The 23,007-nt window shown below is 41.7% G+C and overlaps 2 protein-coding genes across 4 annotated transcripts in view; one reads left to right on the forward strand and one right to left on the reverse strand.

Moving 5' to 3' along the window:
* rpl12 (ribosomal protein L12) overlaps positions 1-23,007 on the reverse strand; it is a 44,607-nt gene that overhangs the window by 9,301 nt on the left and 12,299 nt on the right. Inside the window, exon 7 of one of the 2 annotated variants that reach the window (XM_078550410.1) lies at positions 6,467-6,513. In XM_078550410.1, the coding sequence (XP_078406536.1) occupies positions 6,467-6,513 (47 nt within the window). Of the gene's footprint in view, positions 1-6,455; positions 6,514-23,007 lie in introns of both variants that reach the window. The other variant, XM_078550409.1, reaches the window with a different exon arrangement.
* pole3 (polymerase (DNA directed), epsilon 3 (p17 subunit)) lies at positions 1,428-21,420 on the forward strand. 2 transcript variants are annotated; one of them, XM_078550412.1, is made up of 5 exons: positions 1,428-1,489; positions 7,701-7,780; positions 11,034-11,119; positions 18,767-18,885; positions 20,906-21,420. In XM_078550412.1, the coding sequence occupies exons 2-5, from the start codon at positions 7,715-7,717 to the stop codon at positions 21,091-21,093; spliced, it is 459 nt and encodes a 152-aa protein (XP_078406538.1). In that variant the 5' UTR covers positions 1,428-1,489; positions 7,701-7,714; the 3' UTR covers positions 21,094-21,420. The 2 variants fall into 2 exon arrangements, with proteins under 2 accessions (XP_078406538.1, XP_078406539.1); XM_078550413.1 differs by having other exon boundaries at positions 1,438-1,584.

Genomic DNA, 23,007 nt, shown 5'->3' on the forward strand with positions numbered 1-23,007 from the left:
CGCTTCTCCACCGATGCTGCCAGACCTGCTGAGTTTTTCCAGGTATTTCTGTTTCTGTTTTTGTTATGTATATTCATTATTTTTGTTTTACTTAAAGTGAAACTTATTGCTCATGCTAAGAAACAATTCTGTAGAATGTGGAATTATCTTCAAGAAGCACTCATGCATGTCATGGTCAGTGTTCACCCTGGCTCAGTATTCATTGATGTTCTTACTGAAAATACAGCTTCATCTATGTAGATTGTACTAAATGGGACCAACACTGGGAGTACTGCAGGTAAAGCACTGGTGTATTCACAGGAGCATTCACACACAAAGCCCTCTCTGTCTCCGATACACAGAGCCCTCACCATCTCTGACGCCCAGAGCCCTCACCGTCTCTGATAGCCCGGAGCCCTCCTCGTCTCCGATAAACTCACCGTCTCTGCTATCCGAAGCCCTCACCATCTCCAATACCCAGAGCCCTCACCATCTCCGATACTCAGAACACTCACCGTCTCTGCAATCCGAAGCCCTCAACATCTCCAATACCCAGAGCATTCTGTCTCTGAAACCCAGGACACTCACCGTCTCTGCTATCCGGAGCCTTCACAGTCAGTAGTACCTGGAGCCTTCACTGCTTCCGCTATCCAGAGCCCCAACTGTCTCTCGTGGACAGAAGGTGGAATTTGGAAAGAATGTTACATCTGTGATCAATGCAACAATAACAACTTGTCTTTATGTACCACCTTTCATATAACAAAACATTCCAAGGCACTTAACTAGGGATTGTCGATTAAAATGCTGACACTGAGCCACAGATGGAGGTATCAGGACAAATGACCAAGGGTTGTTGGTGAAAAACCCCTGCCCCTTCTTACAGTCCCCCCACGCCAAAGAATCCCTTATTATTTTTTACCAAGAGTCAGTCACCCTGACCTCAGAATCCATCGAACCAGAGTGGAAGCAAGTCATCCTCGATCCCCAGGGACCGCCGAAAGAAAGATGTAGTATGAAATCTTCAGTGAAAATGAAATAACATTCAATTACTATAAGCCTTTTGCATAATGAATGTGTTTACTGCTCTAAGTGCCCTTGTATATAGGAAAACGAATCTGTGAAACTAAATACATCTGGTTATCCCTCATTTTGTTGATTTAGTTTATTAGGCTGGCTTTACAAGAGCTAAATACATTTGGTGTTCATAAATTAGTGCAGGCAGAAAGAGGTCAATCCCAATGGTGAGGAATAGTCATGGGATGAGGCCAGTAGATGCCAGAGGTTACTACTCTCCAACCATGAATATGGGGGTTAATTTTGGCGGTAGAAGCTGAACGGTTCCCGATTATTTGTTTCAAATCTCCTGCCCGCCTCACTCTCGCGGCCTCCGCGTCAGTGAACCAGGCGCGGGAATACGTGGTCCAGACGACGACCAATCAGACAGTCTGAAGGAAAGTCAGGGGTGAAAGTTGAAGAGGTTGTCGGAAGCCGCGCTCGAGCGAGTGGCCGGGTGGGTGAGCGCGCGCGGTGAAAACCGGAGAGGCCGTTATTGTAATGAGTCGGCGATAATTATTATTATAATTTAACCGATTTCGATGGTGTCCGGTGAGTTTGTCGACCGTTAATGCCGGGGTGGAGGAGGCCTTGGGCATGGAGGAGCGGAGCAAATATACTTTCGCCCTGGCAACCAGTTCTCCCCAGCCCGGCTTTGGGAGTGCCGCACTGTCGGAGGGTCAGTGCCGAGGGGGTGCCGCGCCGTGGGAGGGTTTAAATGAGCTTCCAACTCGGCTGCATCACAATTTTTAATTCGAGTTGGAGAGCTTAATATTTATCCGTCACCTGCATCACTGTCATGTATCCCATTGGAATTTATGGGAGCTTGCTGTGCAAAAATTGGCTCGTCTTTCCTGCATTACAGCGGTGATTCCACTTTTAGTTGTGTAAGGTTTTAAAGACATGCAAATCTTTTTGGGTTGGGCATAGCCTTTCAATGTAATAAATTATCAGAAGAGTTAATGAGGATGCAGTATAAAACTTAAATGATTGTTCAGGCAGAGTTGTGTGTGCAATATTGGGCACCACACAATATAACTAATATTGAGGCTTTAAATACAGGACAATGCAGATTCATGTGGACACCGTTGGGTATGACGCAATGCAAATTTGAAGAAAAACTTGAAAGTTAGATCTTTATTAGAGGGTATTGTGAAGAATGAGACAAGGTAGAGACAAGAATACTGTTTTCATTAGGTTCAGGGTCATAGAAAAGAATAAATTTAAGAGCATTAGATCAGAGGAAATTCTTTAACATGGGGTGTTGCAAAGATATGGAATTCACTTTGAGGCAGGAACTAAATCAACATTCAAGTATAGATTGGACAGTGGATGAAGGGATATATAAGCAGGGTGGATTTGATCTAGTTGCTCATGTGGGAAGGTAAATGCTGATTGGTTCTCTTGTGTCAATTAATCTGCTTTATACATAAGAGATATTTGTGTTGTCCCTTCATGTCCTCAGGATGTCTCAAAGTGCTTCTCAGTGCATCAGTTATTTTCAAAAATATATAGGTGAACACAGCCAGTTTGTGCCCAACTGGATCCTACAAAAAGCAATGGGACCAATTAATCTGTTCTTTTTTTAGTGATCTTGGCTGAGGGATGAATACTGGTCTCCTTTTCTTCCTTAAAGAGTGCCAGGGGCCCTGTTGCATCCACATGAACAGGCAGATTGGTCCTCAGTTTAATGTCTCAAGACAGCACCTCTGACAGTGCAGTGTGCCCTCCATACTGCAGAAGAGGTGCTTACATGTGCTGAAGCCTGGTTCAGTGGGCACAGTAGGGCATTGTCTGCTGTAAGCAGGCAGTGAAAATTGATTCTCTTCAGTCAAGCATTTTATTTTTGGGGGCAGTGGCCAAATTATTTTGATAAATACAATTTTAATACCCAGTTTTGAACCTAGGCCAAATGGCCTACTTGTGCTCCTATCAAGTCACCATTCAATTAGATCATGACTTATCTACCTCAATGCCACTTTCCAGTGCTACTCCTATATCCCTTAGTTTCCAGAAATCTATTGATTTGTCTTGAACATGCTCAATGATGATGCTTCTATAGCTCTTTGGGGTAGAGAATTTCAAAGATTTACCACCTAATATGAAGAAATTCCTCCTTGCCCTCACTTTAAATGGCCAGACTGTTTCGCTCTCTCACCAGCCAGGGAAAACATCCCATCTGTCACACCCTGTAAGAATTCCATAAGTATCAATGAGATCACCTCATTCTTTGAAACTCTAGAGAATACAGGTTCAGTTTCTTCAATCGCTCCTTAAGACAATCCCACCATCACAGGAATTAGTCTGGTGAACCTCTGTTGCACTCCCTCTATGGCAAGTATATCCTTACTTAGGAAAGGGGACCAAAACTGTACACAGTACTCCAGGTGCAGTCTCAAGGCTCTATACAATTGCAGCAAGACATCTTTATTCCTGTACTCAAATCCCCTTGCAATGAAGGCCAACATATCATTTGCCTTCCTGATTGCATGCTAGCTTTTAGTGATTCATGATAGAGGACGCCTAGGTCCCTTTGGAAATCACTTTCCAACTTCTCACCATTTAAGAAATACTCTGCCTTTGTTTTTTAACCAAAGTGGATAACTTCACACTTTTTCAGATTATATTCCATCTGTCATGTTCTTGCCCATTCACTTAGCCTGTTCAAGTCCCCTTGAAGCCTCCTTGCATCTTCCTCAACTTGCATTCCCACCTAGTTTTGTTTCATCAGCAAATTTGGAAATATTACATTTGGCCCCCACATCCAAATCATTTATATAGATTGTGAACTCCTGTGGCCCCAGCACTGATCTTTGTGGTACCCCACTAGTAACAGCCTGCCATCCTGTGAAGGACCTGTTTATTCCTACTGTTTCCTGTCTGTTAACCAAATCTCAATCCATACCAGCATATTACCCCCAATTCCATGTGCTCCAATTTTGTTTACTAACCTCATATGGGACCTTATCAAAAGCTTTCTGAAAATCCAAATATACCCATTCACTGGTAGCTACAAAGCAAAAAAAATCCAACCAGTTTGTCAAACATGATTTCCCTATCATAAATCCATTTTGACTGCCCAATCATATCCTTTCTAACACTTTCCTCAAGATTGAGGTCAATCAAATAGGTCTGTAGTTCTCCATTTTCTCTCTCCCTCCTGTCTTAAATAGGAGGGTGACAGTTGTTACTTTCCAGTCTGCAGGAACCGTTCCAGAAACCTATAGAATTTTAAGAGAGAACCACCAATGCATCCACTATCTCTATAGTCACCTCCTTCAACAATCTGGGATGTAGTTCATTTTCACAAGCCCTTGGTTCCCTAGTATTCCTGGGAGATTTTCTGTATCTCTCCTTCCAAGAAGACAGACAAAGTAATTGTTTAATTTCTCCACCATTTCTTATTCTCCATTAAACATTTTCCTGTCTCTGCCTATAATGGACCCACATTTGTCCTTGTTAATCTTTTCCTTTTACATACCTAAAGAAAATTTTACAGTCCACCTTTGTTTCCTTTCCAACTTACATTTGTATTCTCTTTTCCCTTTCTTTACCAGTTTCTTAGTTCTCCTTTGCTGCATTAAGTTGCTCCCAATCCTTGGGCTTGCCACCTTCTGGCAACCTTATAAACCACTTCCTTTGATCTAATGCAGTCTAACTTCTTTTGTTAGCCACAGTTGGGTTTGTGTCTTCAAGGAATGTATAAATGTTTTGGACCATGTAATACTGCTTTAAGTACTAGCCATTGCCTGTCTCCCATCAAATATTTTGGTGTATTTTCCCCAATTCTCCATAGCCAACTTGCTCCTCATACCTTCATAGTTTCCCTTGTTTGGATTTAAGACCTAATTTCAGAATGAACTATATCACTCAAACTTGATGTAAGATTTTTATCATATTAAGGTCACTATTTTCCAAAGGCTCCTTTACAGCAAGGTTATTAATTAGCCTTTTCTCATTACATAGTGCTCAATCTAAAATGCCTGACCCCTAGGTTGGTTCTTCTATGTACTGTTCCAGAAACCCATCTTGTAGACACCCCACAGGAATTCCTCCTCCACAGCATTAGTGTGGATTAGGTTTACCCAGGCTATGTAAATTTAAGTCATTCATTATTATTGGAATACCCATGTTACATGCAACTCTAATTTCCTGATTTACTATACCTAACATTACTACTAGTTTGGTGGCCCAGAAACAACTCCCACTAATGTTTGCTGCTTCTTAGCTCCACTCAACTGATTCTACATCTTCATCCTTTAATCTATGATCCTCGCTCACTAATGTACTAATTTTTGACCCTTATTAACAGCCCTACCCCACCTTTTTACCCATCCTTCCTAAATGAAAATATCCTTGAATATTCAGTTCCCAGTCTCAGTCACCCTGTAACCATGTCTCTGTAATAGCAATTAAAATCATACCCAGTTACCTTTGTGCCTTCAAATCAGCAAATGCTGCCATGCATTAGGATAAAATGCCCCTAACTTCCTGCTACCAGTTTTGCTTCCCTCCAATCTGAGCTCCCTCTCAGGTTCACATGCCTATGCAAATCTAGTTTAAACCCTCCCCAAAAGCATTAGAAAATCTGTGAAGATGTTAGTCCCAGTCCTGCTAAGGTGCAACCTGTTCATCTTGTACAGGTCCTACCTGCCCCAGAAGCACTCCCAATGCCTCAGGAATTTGATGCTCTCCCTCCTACACCAATTCTCCAGCTACATGTTCAACCATTCAATCCTCCTATGCCTATGTTCATTAGCTTATGGCACTGGGAGTGATCCTGAGATTACTGCTTTTTAATTTCTTTAACTCCCTAAAATCTGCTTTTAGAATTTTTTAATCCTTCTTCCTACCTATCTCACTACCAGTGTGGACCACAACCTCTGGCTATTCATCCTCTCCCAGAAGAATATTCTACTGCCACTCTGACATTCTTGACCCTGGCACAAGGGAGGCAGCACACTATCCTGGAGTCTCAGCCACAGAAACACCTGTTTCTTCCATTACTAACAAAGTCCTTATCACTTACTCTTCTTTCTCCCCTCCTGTGTAACTAAGTCACCCATGGTTCCATGGACTTGACTCTTGTTGCACTCCTGAGGAACCATCACCTTCACTAGTATCCAAAATAGGAAACCAGTTGGCAAGCGAGATCAACTCAGGGGACTTCTGTACTACCTGCCTGGTTCAGTTAGATTGCCTGGTGGTCATCCATTCCCCTCGGCCTGCATGCTCTTAACCTGTGGTGTGACCACCTCCCTAAACACGCTATCCACATAGTTCTCTGCCTTGCAGATGTACCAGTGACTGCAGCAGGTGCTTGAGTTCCAAAACCTGGAGCTCAGGCTTCTGAGGAACATTCCACTCAGCTGAGCTGCCCTGCCATAATTTACAAACTATTTGTTATAAGTAGAATAACTTACCAATTACTCACCAGTCAGCTTCTTCCTCTGTACCAAAGTAAGAACCAAATACCGGAGGCTGAAAAAGGAGTACCTTCTTCACCAAACTTACTCACTCAAGTCACACTCTGTTTGCAAATCATACCGAGATCCCTGTATTTATACCAGCTGAGATTCAGATGAGTCAGCTTTGCTATACCATTGGAAACAATTCAACTAGCTACCTAATCAATGAAATACAGCTGCTCTCAAGTAGATAGCTTGTTTATCCCTGCTTTTAAGATGGGAAGAAATTTAAACTTAAACAGTAATTTTAGTTAAATGCTAAATGGAAACAAAACTAGGTTTTTAGAAAGAGATTAACCTTTAAGATTAAAAGCAAAATACTGCGGATGCTGGAAATCTGAAACAAAAACAAAAATTGCTGGAAAAACTCAGCAGGTCTGACAGCATCTGTGGAGAGGAAGACAGAGTTAACGTTTCGAGTCCGTATGACTCTTTCTCTTTAGTTCTGGTGAAGGACTCGAAACATTAACTCTGTCTTCCTCTCCACAGATGCTGTCAGACCTGCTGAGTTTTTCCAGCAATTTTTGTTTTTGTAACCCTTAAGATTCCCTCACTCACTAACTCCCAGCTGCTCACTTTGTCAAGTCACACTCAGAACAAAATGCAATTTGTCAAATTTTACATTTTCACTCATGTACATATTATTCTTTAAATTTTCTGTTCCCACAAAATTATGGATTGACAAAAACTAATCACTTGAGTATGTTGGCAGCCCTCTGACACCTTGCCGATGTGTACAGTAGCCAGTGTTGCAAACTTTATCATCGTCTATAACAGATCTACCTTGTAGTAAAAATATCCCATCCAAAGTATACCCATTACAAATGTATTTCAGTACACCATCTCCCCACTGTAAATCCTTCCCAGTATGGGCTTTTCTCAACTGCAGACCCATCCTAATATAGAATCTCCCATGTCGAAGGCATCCCCAGTGATGCATGATGGATTTGTACCTGAGATCATCTGGTCAAGTGGGAGAAGCCAGTAACATGCCTTACTGGCCAGCCTGAGCCCAAACAGCTGCGAATGTATTGCTCATTGTACCTTTTAACCAAAAATACATTATTCCCAGAATGTTTGTCCAAGATATTACGTTTAGCCAATGTCACATTTGAGAGTTTGGGGCTAGTTTTGGAGTTGAGAGGAATGTCTTAACTGTCCCTGGATTTCTAACTAACTGAATTGTTTCTGTAATTGTAGGTTAGGTGAGAAAGATGGCTGAGAGACCAGAAGACTTGAATCTGCCGAATGCAGTCATTACCAGGATTATTAAAGAGGCGGTGAGCACTGATGAAAGTTTCTCATGGTTTAACCAGGCATCCATAATCTCAGATTTTACTCCGTTAATTTCACAAGGTCGTGAATCATATTTTCATACCTCCAAGACATTACTGCTATCCTTGTGCAACTAGTAATTGATAAATGCCTAATTTATTTTCCTAATGAAAAAGCAGGCATTCTTACTGCATAGTTGTTCACTAGTAGTTAGAAAATGAATTACGTTTTTCATGAGATGGTTTTGCTTTTTAAATTGGGAAGATGGTTAAGTGAAACTTGGCAGTGGAGTTACTGGTCAGTGAACAAAGAATTAAAAAGACTTTTTTTTCACTTATGGGATGTGGGCATCACTGGCTGGGCCAGCATTTATTGCCCACCCCTAATTGCCCTTGAGAAGGTGCTGGTGAGCTGCCGCCTTGAACCGCTGCAGATCATGTGGTGTAGGTACACCCACAGTGCAGTTAGGGAGGGAGTTCCAGGATTTTGACCCAGTGACAGTGAAGAAACGGCAATTTTTTTCCAAGTCAGGATGGTGAGTGGCTTGGAGGGGAACTTCCAGGTGGTGTTCCCATGCATCTGTTGCCCTTGTCTTTCTAGGTGGTAGTGGTGGTGGGTTTGGAAGGTGCTGTCTAAGGGGCCTTGGTGAGTTCCTGCAGTGCAGCTTGTAGATGGTACACACTGTGTGTCGGTGTAGGAGGGAGTGAATGTTTGTGGATGTGGTGCCAATCAAGCGGGCTGCTTTGTCCTGGATGGTGTTCTTGCGTGTTGCTGGAGCTGCACTTATCTGTGCAAGTGGAGACTATTGCATCACATTCCTAACTTGTGCCTTGTAGATGGTGGTCAGGCTTTGGGGAGTAAGGAGGTGAGTCACGCACTGCAGAATTCCTAGCCTCTGACCTGCTCTTGTAGCCACATTATTTATATGACTAGTCCAGTTCAGTTTCTGGTCAATGATAATCCCCAAGATGTTGATAGTGGGAGATTCAGCGCTGGTAATGCCATTGAATGTCAAACGGCGATGGTTAGATTCTGTCTTGTTGGAGATGGTGATTGCCTGGTACTTGTGTGGAGCGAATGTTACTTGCCACTTGCCAAGCCTGGCTACTGTCAATGTCTTGCTGTATTTGGATATGGACTGCTTCAGTATCTGAGGAGACGTGAATGGTGCTGAATATTGTGCAATCATCAGCGAACGTCCCCACTTCTGAACTTTATGATGAAGCAGCTGACGATGGTTGGGCCAAGGACACTACCCTGAGGAGGTCCTGCCGTGCTGTCCTGGAATTAAGATGATTGACGTCCAACAACCACAACCATCTTTTCTTTGTGCTGGGTATAACTCCAACCAGCAGAGAGTTTTCCGCTGATTCCCATTGACTCCAGTTTTGCTAGGGCTCCTTGTTGCTATACTCGGTCAAATGTTGCCTTGAGGTTAGGGTAGTCACTTTCACCTCGCTTCTGGAGTTCAGCTCTTTTGCCCATGTTTGAACCAAGGCCGTAATGAAGTCAGGAGCTGAGTGATCCTGGTGGAACCCAAACTGAGCAGGTTATTGCTAAGCAGTGCTGCCATTATAGCACTGTTGATGACCCCTTTCATCACATTACTGATGACTGAACTTTGGAACACCCCTAAGCATTTTATCTTGAAAAACCATGTACAATAGGGGGAAATGTGTCTAATGAGTTAATATATAGTGGAAAGGGATAGATTTATTTCTGTATAGTCTGTGATAGAAGAATTTTTATTGGATTCTTTCTTGCTGGTCATAGCTCTCAGAAATGTTTTTAAATTAATTTATGGGATGTGGGTGTCGCTGGCTAGGCTAGCATTTACTGCCAATCCCTAATTGCCCTTGAGAAGGTAGTGGTGATGACTACTAGTCGTTTACGCAAGCTGCAGTGTGTGTGCATTGGTATGTCAAAAGCTTTGATGTGTGTGGGTCAGTGGCTGCTATTGTCCCTAAATGGGGACACATCTTGTGGGTCATTTGAAATATTTGGAACTGATCAAAAGGTCAAGCCCTTCCATTTGTTCCAGAAAATTGCTGCTTTGGATCTGTAAATGTCTAATTGCCTAAATTGTAATACAGTTTCTTCACTTAGATCTGTTCAGAGGAATTTGGAGTTATTCCTTAGATAGTATTTCACAATATCCACTCCTGCTCTCCCTAAATCTCTGCCTCCATATTCACCTCCACCTCTTGATATCTCCTGTGACCTCAACTTCCATGGTCTCAATCCCTGATAAGGCCATTTCTGACCACTTCCATGAATCTCTCACACGCTACACCACCCCCCTCATTGTGCTTCCTCTGCATTCACACCTACAAAAAAAACCCACCCCAGCCCCCCTCCACCTACATATTCAAACCTGCAACATTCCAGCTTTTGACTCTCCATTCACCAGCCTCTGCAACAATTGATTTGCTCCACCACTATTTGCTGCCACCTTTTAATGTTTTTGTTCCCAGCAAAATATACCCCTCATCACAGTTACCCTGGTATGGCCCCTACTTACACTCCCTCCAGTCCAGAGGCACAGATTGCATCTATATGGAACACAGCTGTTTAGTCATTCCACACCACATCAGGCTGGAATACAATGAATCACTCTTCTTCCAAAATTGCACACTGCTCCAATATCATCCTGGAGAATAAATATAACCCCTGCCTCCTTTAGCTGTTTTTCTCCATTACACCTGCACCTTAAATCCCTCTCCCCTGCCTCCTTCAATCCTTACCTCCAATGTCAAATGCGAGGAGCAATTGGATTTCTTTATCACTAAGCTCGAGATCCTCGGTTCAATTGCTTACACCACTTCCTGCCTCTTTCCCACCAAACCAAGCGTTCCCAAAGGTTTTAGTGCTGAAGCTCTAGTGCTGAATACATTTCTTTCCAGCTTTGCTGATACCTTCCATTTTTTGCGTTCGAACATTTTTACACATTAAAGGCACTATATAAATGGAAATTGTTGTAGGTCAGTCAGTCTTTACTGTGTGACATCACAAGGATTTGAAATTAGTTAATGGAGTGGGAAGATGCAGTTAGCGAAAACATTCTTCCTTGCTAACCTCCAGGTTAAAAAGTAGTATGTTCCTGCAAGTCAAATATCAGCTCCTGAACAAAAATATTGCCATATATGGTTAGCTTTATGACTGATAAATGATATTCTATCTATAATATAGTCATGCTCAAAAGCTAGTTTGTTCTGTATCTGACAGCATGCAGTTCAATTAATATATATCCTCTTTTAGCTTCCAGATGGAGTGAATGTCTCAAAGGAAGCTCGTAGCGCAATATCCCGAGCAGCAAGTGTCTTCGTTCTTTACGCAACTTCATGGTAAGAAACTCCGTATGAGCAGTAAAGACCCATGTCTGTACAGTTGTCTGTAATTTTGGTATACATCCTGAGTTTACTACACTAGCAAAGCTTTGTTTTCATTACTTTTTGCAAATGCAGTGCTCAGCCAAGTGAAAGATGTGTAAAAAAGAACTTGCATTGATATAGTGCCTTTAACGACCATGGGACATTCCAAAGTGCTATCAGCATCAAGCAGCCCTAGCTGAAGAGTAGTATGTTTACAGACACAAAAATGCTCCCTCCATTCTGTCCTGCCAAAGTTGACATCTGAATGAGCTTCCCAATTTAGTGCTGTTTAATAAGCAGTTTTGTCCTTGTAGACCTGTCTTGTAAGAATTGAAGATATTTGAATTGATTTTATGTAGGACCCTACAATTAGCAGCAAGGAAACTTCATCCCTTACTCTGAGTTAGATTTGAACCCAGAAATTATACTGCTGAAAGATAATGAAAAACCCCTTTAGCTATTCTCACATTCTATGTCTTAGAAATCAATGAAACAGAATTTTTTTACATAATTTTGTTTCCTGTGCATTTCACTTTTGCCATTTTAACCATCTTCTGTTATGTACCTAAGCACTTTACAAGGCATTCAATCTTGTTTCGAATCTACTTGGTCACTGAGGGTGGATAATTTTCATTTCCCACTTCCATTTGTTCTGTTTCTTAAATACAATTCATCTGTAATATATCTTTTAGGTTCAAGGAATGGTTCAACATCTGAAACATTGACATGTCTTTTGAACAAATGCTGGCCGGTCAGCTCCTAGTGTCTTGAATGTTTTCTGCCTTTGTTGCAAATTTCCCGCATGTGCAGCGTTTTGCTTTCCATTCATCAAAAAGATAGGAAGCTTTTCAAACATGAGAAAAGAAGTAGCCAGGAGAAGGGACTGAGGAAACTGAGTCTAGAGGATATGGCCAAGATATTTGAAGGCTTTGCAACCAGTGGTGGGAGGAGTAAGGGGAGGATGTTCCGTACAAATCATTTAATGTCTCACATCTGTGCTGTTTTCTTTTGTATGGTTCCTAACTCCCGTTCCTCATCAGAGGTCCGCTAACTCAAAGGTATCTAGTGCATATCGGGTCTAGGAACCAATCAGCAAATTTGGCTTGGCCAGTTTAAGTATGACCATGCCTCGTTATCCTCAGTCAAAACTACTGATTACTCCAGGATCAAATCATGGATAACCCAAGGCTCTTTGCTCCATAATTAACCTCTTTAAACCTCTTTCCCCTACCATCTCCAGCCTTGCCTCCCAACATCATCAACTCGCATTTATAAAGTATCTTTAATGGAAAGAAATGTGTTGAGGCACTTCATAAACCGCCATAAGGAAACAGACACCAGACTAAGAAGGGTGAAATGAGGAGAAGTGACCCAAAAATTTTGAGGAAATTTATAAAAGAGAGATTGAGAAGCTAAAATGTTTAGGGAACAAGTTCCAAACTAGACAGGCTTCTAAAGTTCTACTGGTGGTGGGGTGAAGGTGGGGGTTTGCACTAAATGCTGGAGTCTGAGAAATGCAATGTCCAGGAAGGGGTTTAGTACTGCAAGAGACATCAGAGATGGATGTTGCGAGGTTTTGAGGGGTGGGTGTGGATTTCAAGATGAGGACAAAAATTTTAAATATATGTTTGGGATCAGAAGCTAATATATGTGAATGAGGACAGGTAATGGAGGAGCAAGACTTACTGTGGAAGAGAATACTTTCAGCAAAGTTGTGGGCAATTTGGATTAATGGAATGTTGAGAGGACAGCAAGGTAGTTGGGTCTGGATGTGACATTCATGTTAATTAGAAGTAACTGAATGAAGACTTGGAGTTTGGTGAAAGGGGGAGTTTTAAGTTTGTTCTTAAATTTTGCTCTTAAAATCAAATTTAGTTTGTAATTAGCAGTAACTGGAAAATACTGTTAGAAGGCTAAGTTATTTCTTGCTTTCAGCTTAGAAAGGGTAAATCCACTCTCAGCTGTAGGAGCTGAGTAGTTAATTAGCTAACTGGTTGAACCTGGTTACTGTAGCCCCAGATCAGATCAGCGCATATAAATTCAGGGCTCTTTAGTGCAGCTGAGGTAACTGAGTGAAGATCCTGTGGGGTCCCGAGTTTGGTGAGGGGGAATTCTGTGAAAGCGGGGAAGGAGGTGTTTGTTTCTTTTTTCTCTCCCTCTCGCCCTGTAGGAATTGGTTCTTGCTCTACTACAGGGAAAGGAGCTAATTGTTTGGTGAGTATCTGGTAAGTGGGTAAGTTCTATTCTATCCCTAAGGTTTAAAATGGTACGCAAGTTGGCGGTAAAGTTAATAAAATATGTTACAAAGCAGCATAAGTAAGTGATTAATATAATTAAGTAATTATTTAAAACACACTAAGGATGGCAGGAGAGGTGACATGTCAATCCTGGATAACATTGTGATCCAGGGCAAACATGGCTGCAGTAAATGTTTGTGGCTTGAGGAACTTCAGCTCAGTCATTGAGCTGGAGGCTGAGCTGTAGATCCTGTGATACATCAGGCAGAGGGAAAGTTACCTGGATTCTTTGTACCAGGAGGCAGTCAGACCATTTAGGATAGGGTCTTCTGATTTGGTCAGGGACATGAGGGTGTGACTGCAAGTGAGGCAGGAGTGTGAGCCTCTGAAATTGTCCAATAAGTCTGAGGTTCTCCCAGCTCATTTGGATGAGATCAGGGGCAGCAGGGTGGATGAGGAAACTGACCATGGCACTGCGGTACAGCAAGCCATTCAAGTGGGAGGAGCAAAAAGAGCATAGTGTAGTGAACGTAGATGGATGTGTTGCCTGCCCAGTGCCAGGGTTCAGGACATCTGCTCAGGGTTGGAGAGGAACTTGCAGTGGGAGGGAGAGGATCCAGTTGGTGTAGTCCATATAGGTACCAATGACATAAGTGGAACTAAGAAAGAGGTTCTGTGAAGAGAGTATGAGGAGATAGGCACTAAGTTGAGAAGCAGAACCTCAAAGATCATAATCTCTGGATTATTACCTGAGCTGCGTGCAAATTGGCATAGGGTACATAAAATTAGATAAATATGTGGCTTAAAGACTGGTATGGGAGAAGTGGCTTTGCGTTTGTGGGGCACTGGCACCCAGTACTGGAGAAAATAGGGGCTGTACTATTGGGACAGTCTACACCTGAACCGGGCTGGGACCAGTGTTCTTGTGAACTGCCTAACCAGGGAAGTAGAAGGGGTTTTAGACCAAATAGTGGGGGGTAAGGGATCAAATGTGGAAAGATGTGTTATGTCAAAGAGTAGAGACAAGGTGAGAGGAAAATAGTAATATGGGAAATGAGTCAGAATGGCAGGACAGAGAAAAACCCAAGGATGCACAAAGAATCAAGATTCAATGTCACAAAGATAACAAGACTAAACTAAGTGCTCTGTATTTGCACGTAGCACTCATAATAAAGTAAATGAATTGACAGCGCACATTTAAGTAAATAAGATCTGACGGCCATTACAGAGAACTGGCTGCAAGATGACAAGGATTGGGCCCTGCATATTGCTGGGTATATGACCTTCAAGAAGAATGGAAAGCTAGATAAAGGTGGAGGGGTGGCACTGTCAATCAAGGATGGCATTTGTGCAATAGTTAGAAATGACCTTGGTTCAGGAGATCAGGATGTAGAATCAGTTTGGGTGGAAATGAGGAATAGTAGGGGAAAGAAGTCACTAGTGGGAGTAGCCTGTAGGCCCCCTAACAATAACCACAATGTAGGACAAAGTATACAAGAAGAAAAATTGGGTGCTTGTGATAAAGGGGTGGCAATAATCATGGGTGACTTTAAATATAAACTGGAAAAATCAGATTGGCAGAAGTAGCCTGGATGAGGAGTTCATAGAATGCTTTTGAAATAGTTTCTTAGGGTAGTACGTTCTGGAACCAGCTAGAGAGAAGGTTATATCAGACTTGGTATTGTGCAATGTGACAGGATCAATTAATGACCTCAAAGTGAAGGCACCCCTGGGTAGCAGCGACCACAATATGATTGCATTTTATATCCAGTTTGAAAGGGAGAAGAATGGGTCTAAGACTAATATTTAAAACTTAACTAAGGGCAACTATGTGAGCATGAAAGCTGAGCTAGCTGAAGTGAACTGGGATTCTAGGCTAGGGGATAGATCAATAGAGAAGCAGTCACTGACAATTAAGTAGATATTTCAGAATAAACATACTCCTACTATAAAGAAAAATTCTAAAGGAGTACCCATCATTCGTAGTTAACTAAAGAAGTTAGGGATAACATCAAACTTAAAGAAAAAGCATATATAACTGCACGAAGTTGAGTGACAGGTCAGAAGATGACTGAAAGGTTAATCAGGAGTAAGAGATTAGAGTATGCGAGGAAGCTAGCTAGAAGTGTAAAAACCGATAGCAAGCATTTCTACAGATATTTAAACAGGAAAAGAGTAGGTAAAGTGAGTGTTGGTCCTCGAGAGTGAGAATGGGGAGTTAATAGTGGATAATAAGGAAATGGCGGATGAAATGAACAAATATTTTGCTACTGTCTTCACTACAGAGGATACAAAAAGCACTCCAGTAGTAGCTGTAAATCGGGAGGTGGAAGGGAGAGAGAACTTGCTGAAATTACAATCACTAGGGAAGCAGTACTGAGCAAACTGATGGAGCTGTGGACTGACAAGTCTCTGGGTCCAAATGGACTTCATCCTAGGGTCTTAAAAGAGGTGGCTATGAGGTAGTAGATGCGTTGGTATTAATTTTCCAAAATTCCCTAGATTCTGGAACGGTTCCACCAAACTGGAAAGTAGCAAATTTAACCTTTCTATTCAAGGTGGGAGGGAGGCAGCAAACAGGAAAGTATAGGCCAGTTGGCTTGACATCTGTTGTGGGGAATGTGTTAGTCGTTCATTGAAGAAGTTATAGCTGGGCACTTGGAAAAGCTCAAGGTAATCAGGAAGAGTCGGCATGGCTTTATGAAAGGGAAGTGTTTAACCAATTTATTAGAGTTCTTTTGAATGAGTAGCAAGTGCAATGGATAATGGGGAACCTGTAAATGTACTGTACTTGGATTTCCAGAAAGCATTTGATAAGGTGCCACGTCAAATGTTATTGTGGAAAATAAAAGCTCATGGTGTAGGGGATAACATATTAGCCTGGATAAAGCATTGGCTGGCTGGCAGAAAACAGAGAGAATGCACAAATTGGTCTTTGATTGCCAGGATGTGACAAGAGAAGTCCTGCAGGGGTATGTGCTGGGGCCTGAACTTTTTACAATTTACATCAATGATTTAGATGAGGCGAGCAAAGGCATGGTAGCTAAATTTACAGATGACAAAGATAGTTAGAAAAGTATGTTGTGAAGAAGACATAAGGAGTTTGCGGATGGATATAGATAAGTTGTGAGTGGGCAAAGATCTGGCAGATGGAGTATAATGTGGGAAAATGTGAAATTGTTCACTTTGGCAGGAAGAATAAAAAAGCAGAGTACTACTAAAACGGAAAACGATTCCAGAATTCTGAGCTGCAGAGGGATCTAGGTGTTCTCGTGCATGAATCACAAAAGTTAGTATGCAGGCACAGCAAGTAATTAAGAAGGCTAATGGAATGCTATCCTTTATTACGAGAGGAATTGAACATATAAGTAAGGATGTCATGCTTCAGTTATACAGGGCACTGGTGAGACCACACCTCAAATACTGTGTGCAGTTTTGGTCTCCTTATTTAAGGAAGGATGTAAATGTGTTGGAGGTGATTCAGAGGAGGTTTACTAGACTGATACCTGGAATGATTATGAGGATAGGTTGGACAGGTAGGCAGGGCTTGTTTCCACTGTAGGTTAGAAGAGTGAGGGGTGACTGATTGAAATATATAAGACCCTGAATGGTCTTGACAAGGTGGATGTGGAATGGATATTTCCCCTTGTGAGTGAGTCCAGAACTAGGGAGCACTGTTTTAAAATTAGGGACTGCCCTTTTGGGACAGCGATGAGAGGAAACTTTTTGAGTTGTGCGACTTTGGAACTCTCTGCCTCAGAAGGCAGTGGAGGTGGGGGTCACTGAATATTTTTAAGGCAGAGGTAGATAGATTCTTTCCCCACACTGCCCCCACCACATCCCCTACAGGGCCATGTGTTACTTGTTCCATGATATTCTTTCACAAAATGCTATTATCACATTCTGCTTTCTTACCTTCATGCCACTATCAGTGCCTTTTTTTTTTAGTACTAACCAGTACCATTAACACTCCCCTTGTCCTTTAGTTCATGACATCTTTGTCAATCCTTCCTTTGTCCCCACCTATTACTGGTCTTCTATTCAGCTGCACCTGCCCCGTCCCCCTTTAACAGTATAAATTTCATCACATTTCTACTTCTCTTCAGCTCTGAAGATGGGTCATATAGACTCGAAATGTTAACTCTGTTTCTCTCTCCACAGATGCTGCTAGACCTGCTGAGATTTTCCAACATTTTCTGTTTTTGTTTGATTTCCAGCATCTGCAGAATCAAAGGTTCTTGGGGGTAGATGGGAATGTGGAACTCAAACCACAAACAGGTCAGCCATGATCTTACTGAAAAGCAGAGCAGGGCTCAAGCGGGGAGAATGGCCTACTTCTATTTTGTATGTTTGTAGGAGCTGAGTTGGGTTGTAGATGAATAGTGTTATGGAACTGGAAATAAGCTACCCTGATGATAGGATGTGGTGTTCACTGAACTCAGCTCAAGAAGGAAGCCAATGTTGTAAATGGCCTGATTTGGCCTGAGACACTAGCCAAATAGAGGGGGTGGAGTCAGCAGCAAAGACGTTTTGTGGTAAGGACCAAAGATGATGGCTTTTTGTTTTCCAGTGTTGAGTTAGAAGAAATTGTGACTCAACTAGATGTTCGTCAAGCAACATGCCAGGGAGAGATGGTGGAGAAATGAGGTCAGCATATTTATGAAAGTTGTGCATGTGGATGATGTAACTAAGAAATAGCATGTAGGAGGAGGATTCCAAGGATAGATACTTGGTGCAGTTTGAGCGTTTGTTACTGGACAAGTAACCCAAGTGCCTGGACAATGATCCCGAGACATGGGTTCAAATCCCGTGGAAGCTGGGGAATCCAAATTCAATTAAATAAGCTAATGTCAGTAATAGTGACTGAAACTACCGGATTGTCATTAAAACCCATTTTATTCACTAATGTCTTTTAGGGAAGGAAATCTGCCATACAAACACAGAGTAATGTGGTTGACTCTTAACCGGCCTCTGAAATGGCCTAGTAAGCCACACATTTGTATGCAAAAAGGCAGCTCACTACCACCACCTCAAGAGAATTAGAGATGGGCAATAAATGCTAACCTTATCAGTGGTGCTCACATCCTGTGAATGAAAAAGAACTATTCTGGAGATGTAGGGGAGGGAAGTGAAGCTATTTTTGCAGATGTTTGGATAGATAAGAATGAAACCATGGATACGGGAGTACAAGAGTTCTACATGGAAGCTGAATAAAACAGTTTCAATACTTAACAGCACTGAGAGCCTTATGTTAGTGCTGAGGGCTGTCTAATGGTGCAGTGAGAGCTGTAAAGGATCTTGGATGTTGATCTAAGCCAGTGTGGCGGTATATTAAGGGCTGTACCATATATAAAGAGGTGCATTAAAATCTGTATCTTCCCAGCGCAAATAACTTTGCAATGAAGAGCAAGAGGAAAACGCTGAGTGCCTCTGATGTGCTTGCAGCAATGGAAGAGATGGAGTTTGATCGCTTCATAACCCCACTGAAAGATGCATTGGAAGGTGAGGAACCTGTGATGCACTGTTTAGACCACTGAACTAATTGTATAGTCATTTAATTAACAAAAAGCTGGGGACATGGCCGTTCTGTACACCTAAGTAAGCACTGGATGCCAACTATAATTCAAAGCTCTGGTTTAGCTTTCTAATGCAAAAAATTGCCTTTACAGGTATGAGACAGTAGTTTAAAATGAGCTGAAAAGCTGATGTATGCTACAAGTGAGTAGATCCTTATAGTCTATATGATTACATCATAGGGTGGGAACTGGACTTTGCTTTTGAAAGCAAAATTTTTGTGTTGCCCAACCCTCTGAGAACTGGGTGAATGAAACCCTCATCTGGTTTGCTTACTTTTCACTAAGGCTTTTGTGTTCAAGTTGAAGGATGGTAATGGAACAGGCATCCATATTGAGAATTGAGTATTCCCAGAGCAAATGTGGTATAGGTAGCTCCATTAACAAATGATTTTGTGGCACAAACAGATCAAATGAGTTTGATAAGGAAATTGCAAGTGATATCAAATCAACACAAACAATCTTTATAATTATTTTAGGGAAAAAAGACATTGATCAGGAACAATTTGGTCTCCTTAAGAATGGATAATGGGGATGTTGTCAATGAACACAAAATGGTGGACATGTTGAATACTTGTTTTGTGTTAGTATTTACAATAAAAGTGGATAGCATGCTGGACATCTCAAAGAAACTAATTTTCAACCAGGGACTCACCAAAATTAATGTAAACAAAATAACACTAATGACAAAAATAGCAATAAAAATTGACAAAATTGTTTTCATCCCAGGGTTTTAAAGTAGGTGAAAATATTGAATATTGCAGATGCCCTAACAGTAATCCTTCAACCTGGCCCCCAAAGCCTCTATATCTGGCCCAAGGACTTGCTGTTCACACTACAGCTAAGTTGAATGAAAGATCTGCAAGGAGCTGCTCTTCTAATCACAGGCCATTTCTCTCCTGCATTTGTTGCTGATAGGCTCATCAGCAGCAAATTGAGAAGAGATTCAGTCTCTGATTGGAGGAGCAGCAAGCAGTGTAAAGACAAGTGGTTGTTTTAAGAGCACACTTGCTCTCTCGCCCTTCTGCATAGGTCCCTGAAGAAGCACTAGGCCAGGATGGCAGAGCGGGCAAAGAGACAATAAGGAAAAGCAGAGTTGCATATTTTCCTTAAAGGAAAACTGAAATAAAATATCAAAATCTACAAATACACACTTGCTGAGAGAAAGATGAAATCATGCCGCTTCCTGATGGTGCTGAGTGCTCCGCGGGCCTTCCCAAGCAAGGGCTCAGGAGAGGGGCAATGAGAAGGATGTCAAGTAGGAAGCAACAAGTGTTCAATCTGGTGACGGTTGGGCCTTGGAGCAGGTGGCGGTCCCCAAAACCTATCCACAAAGCAGGCAGGAGAGGAGGAAAACCCAGGCTGAAAGGCAACCTGCTTCCAAACCTGTTTTCAAATGAATTCTGCCAAGACCAGCACGGAGTGTGGCCACCCGAGGTGAATGCAAGGTCTGTGTCTCTCCAGCTATTAAGTGAAAAGGCAAAAGGTTTTATTGGTGAACTCTGCTGCTTGGCACTTTTTAATGGGCATTTTTATTAATTACACTTTTTGATATCATCACTTTATTGCTTTGACATTGATTTCTTTTTAAAATTCATGTTTTATTATTTTTGGTTTCATGGAACATTGCTAGCAATTTCACACGCCTATTTCTGTTGTGTTCTATTTTCCATAATTACATTTTCTTTAAATCTGCTTTTTGTCTTCGACTTTTCCAATTACTCCAGGCATTGTTTTGAATACTTTCCACTGATCCCTAGTGCTTTTATTCTTTTTTTTATTCCACACATAAATACAAAGTTTTCTGCCTTATTAATTGGTGATTTTCTAATGAGTTCTGCCAAATTGATCACTTTTCCTCCTTACACTCACCTATATCCTGGGAATTACTTATCCTATGCCCAAGTTTTGTGATAAACCTCTTATGATCTTGCCTTTTTCCCCCACAGCTTACAAGCGAGAGCAGAAAGGAAAGAAAGAAGCTTCAGAACAGAAGAAGAAGGATAAGAAGCCTGAGAGTGAGGAACATGACAAGAGCAAGGAAGATGAGAATGAGGAAGATACTGAAGAGGTGAAAATGGTGGAAGATGATGATCAAAAGGAGATAGAAAACGAGGAAGAGGATGTAGAAAATTGAGATGCCTATGAATGCTGTGTAGGGGCTGAGAATGATTGAGTTTGGAGTTTGGGCACGATCACAAGGATTACCCCTATACACTTCCACAGGCCTGTTTAAGGACTTTGTGCCATTGAATTGGCATCACAAGGAGGCAGTGGTGGAGCTGCACTGTGCTTTGTTTTTTGTATAGTTGGGTAAAATTGAAACCTTTTCTATTTTGTTAATCATTTGTCATCTTTTTGTAAAATTGAAATTTTGAATAATGCATTCAAAAAGACAAATATCTTATGTATTATTTGTATCTTTCTTGTATAACTAAGTCCTTAAGATAGCACCTGGAATTGGGCAGTGAGGTTAATGTGTTGATTGAGACCATATATCTATTAGGCGACAGATGATGGTGGAGCAAGGGTCTGGGAGCCAATGGTACTCTGTATGTACTTCAGGAACATTCCAGAGTCTTGTAAAATCACTCACCCATGGTTTCACTAACTATATATTATAGCTTCGTATTAATTATACAGTTTACTTGAATTTAACATTGGCAAGTAGTGACTTAGATCTAGCTTTTGGTACCCAGCTTTATGGGAACAATAATTTGAATAGTGCCTTAAACATGGGAGGATACATCCCAAGCTGTTTCACTGAGGAATAGGGAAAATGGATGCCTAGCCAGAGATTGGAAGGGAAGTTTGGTCAGATGGGTTTTAAAGAAAATCTTTAAAGGAGAGGGAAGTTAGGGAGGGAATGCCAGTAGGACCTAGGTGTAAGGCATGGCTGCCAGTTGTAGAGGAGGAAGGGGTGGGGGGGGGGGGGAGAAGAAACACAGAAGGCTACAGTCAGAGGAGCAAATAAAGTGTAAAGCTGAAGGGGGTTTATGGAGATTCAAAGACTTGGATAGGAATTTTAAATTGCTCTTAATCTCCAATTAGGATGGTGGGTGAATGGGTCTTTAATGTACAAAAGGATTTGGGCAACAGCTGCTGAGCTGGACTTGAGATCAGAGACCATTGTAGTAATTAAGGCAGAAAAGAAATGTATAAGGGTTTCAACAGCTGGAGAGCAAACAATTGCAGTGTTGGAAGTAGGCTAACTTTGTAATGGAGATGACAGCTAAGAAATTCAGCTCAGGGTCAAACAATACTCAAAGTAGTGGCTGGGAAAAGGATGGAATCAGTGGCAAAGTCAAAAATGATTTCTGTATTCCCACTAAGAGGAAAGTGAGACTGGTATAAGTCTATATTGGGAGTCTGTTGCGAGGTAGAGCTGAGTGGCATTGGCATGTGTGTGGAAGTGACCCCTGTGGTTGATGTTACCACTGGGCACCATGTTGATGAAGTAGCCACAGTTGGATCTTTTGGGCACTCTAGGGGTGACCGGCTATTGAACCTGAATCAGTTTATTATAATAACACTTCCATCTTGCTGTACAGAACAGCTTAAGCTCCTTTCCCAATTTAAGTGGAAAAAAGGATTTCGGAAATGTGCAAAAATGATCAGAAGTAGAAAATGTAGGCTCACTTCATACAGGTAGAAACTGAGCTCAAAGCAAGAATATATCTAACCTTACTGTGGAATTAAGTACATTGCATTAATGACTGATTTAGGGGCAATGGGAGGGACTGGATGTCTCTAATTTGGGTGATTAATGACAGCCTCTTAAAGGTAACCCTCTTGTGGGTATAGCATAGTGTCAGTCTGTCACAGGCGAAACTGGTGTACTTTATGCTGCTAGATTTCTTGTGGGTATCTAGGTAGCATTGGATCAAATGGGAGGGACTCAATTATGGATGTGACTAAGTGGTCCTTGGTACAAACTACATAATTGAATGCCATGGGCTGGTAGTAGATTCAGGTTGAGGCTGCTGAAGGGATTAGAAATTCTTAAACTGTGTTTAAGGCTACTTATCATAAAAAGGGTAATAATTGTAAT

This window comes from Cetorhinus maximus, chromosome 10 (genome assembly GCF_964194155.1).
Source record: "Cetorhinus maximus chromosome 10, sCetMax3.hap1.1, whole genome shotgun sequence".
Classification (NCBI taxonomy): Eukaryota; Metazoa; Chordata; class Chondrichthyes; order Lamniformes; family Cetorhinidae; genus Cetorhinus; species Cetorhinus maximus.

Excerpts from the sequence above, each read along its gene's own strand:
- pole3 (XM_078550412.1), top strand. The coding sequence starts at position 7,715 with ATGGCTGAGAGACCAGAAGACTTGAATCTGCCGAATGCAGTCATTACC. Across the intron at positions 7,781-11,033 it reads CCAGGATTATTAAAGAGGCG|CTTCCAGATGGAGTGAATGT; the intron begins GTGAGCACTGAT and ends ATCCTCTTTTAG. Across the intron at positions 18,886-20,905 it reads ACTGAAAGATGCATTGGAAG|CTTACAAGCGAGAGCAGAAA; the intron begins GTGAGGAACCTG and ends TTTCCCCCACAG.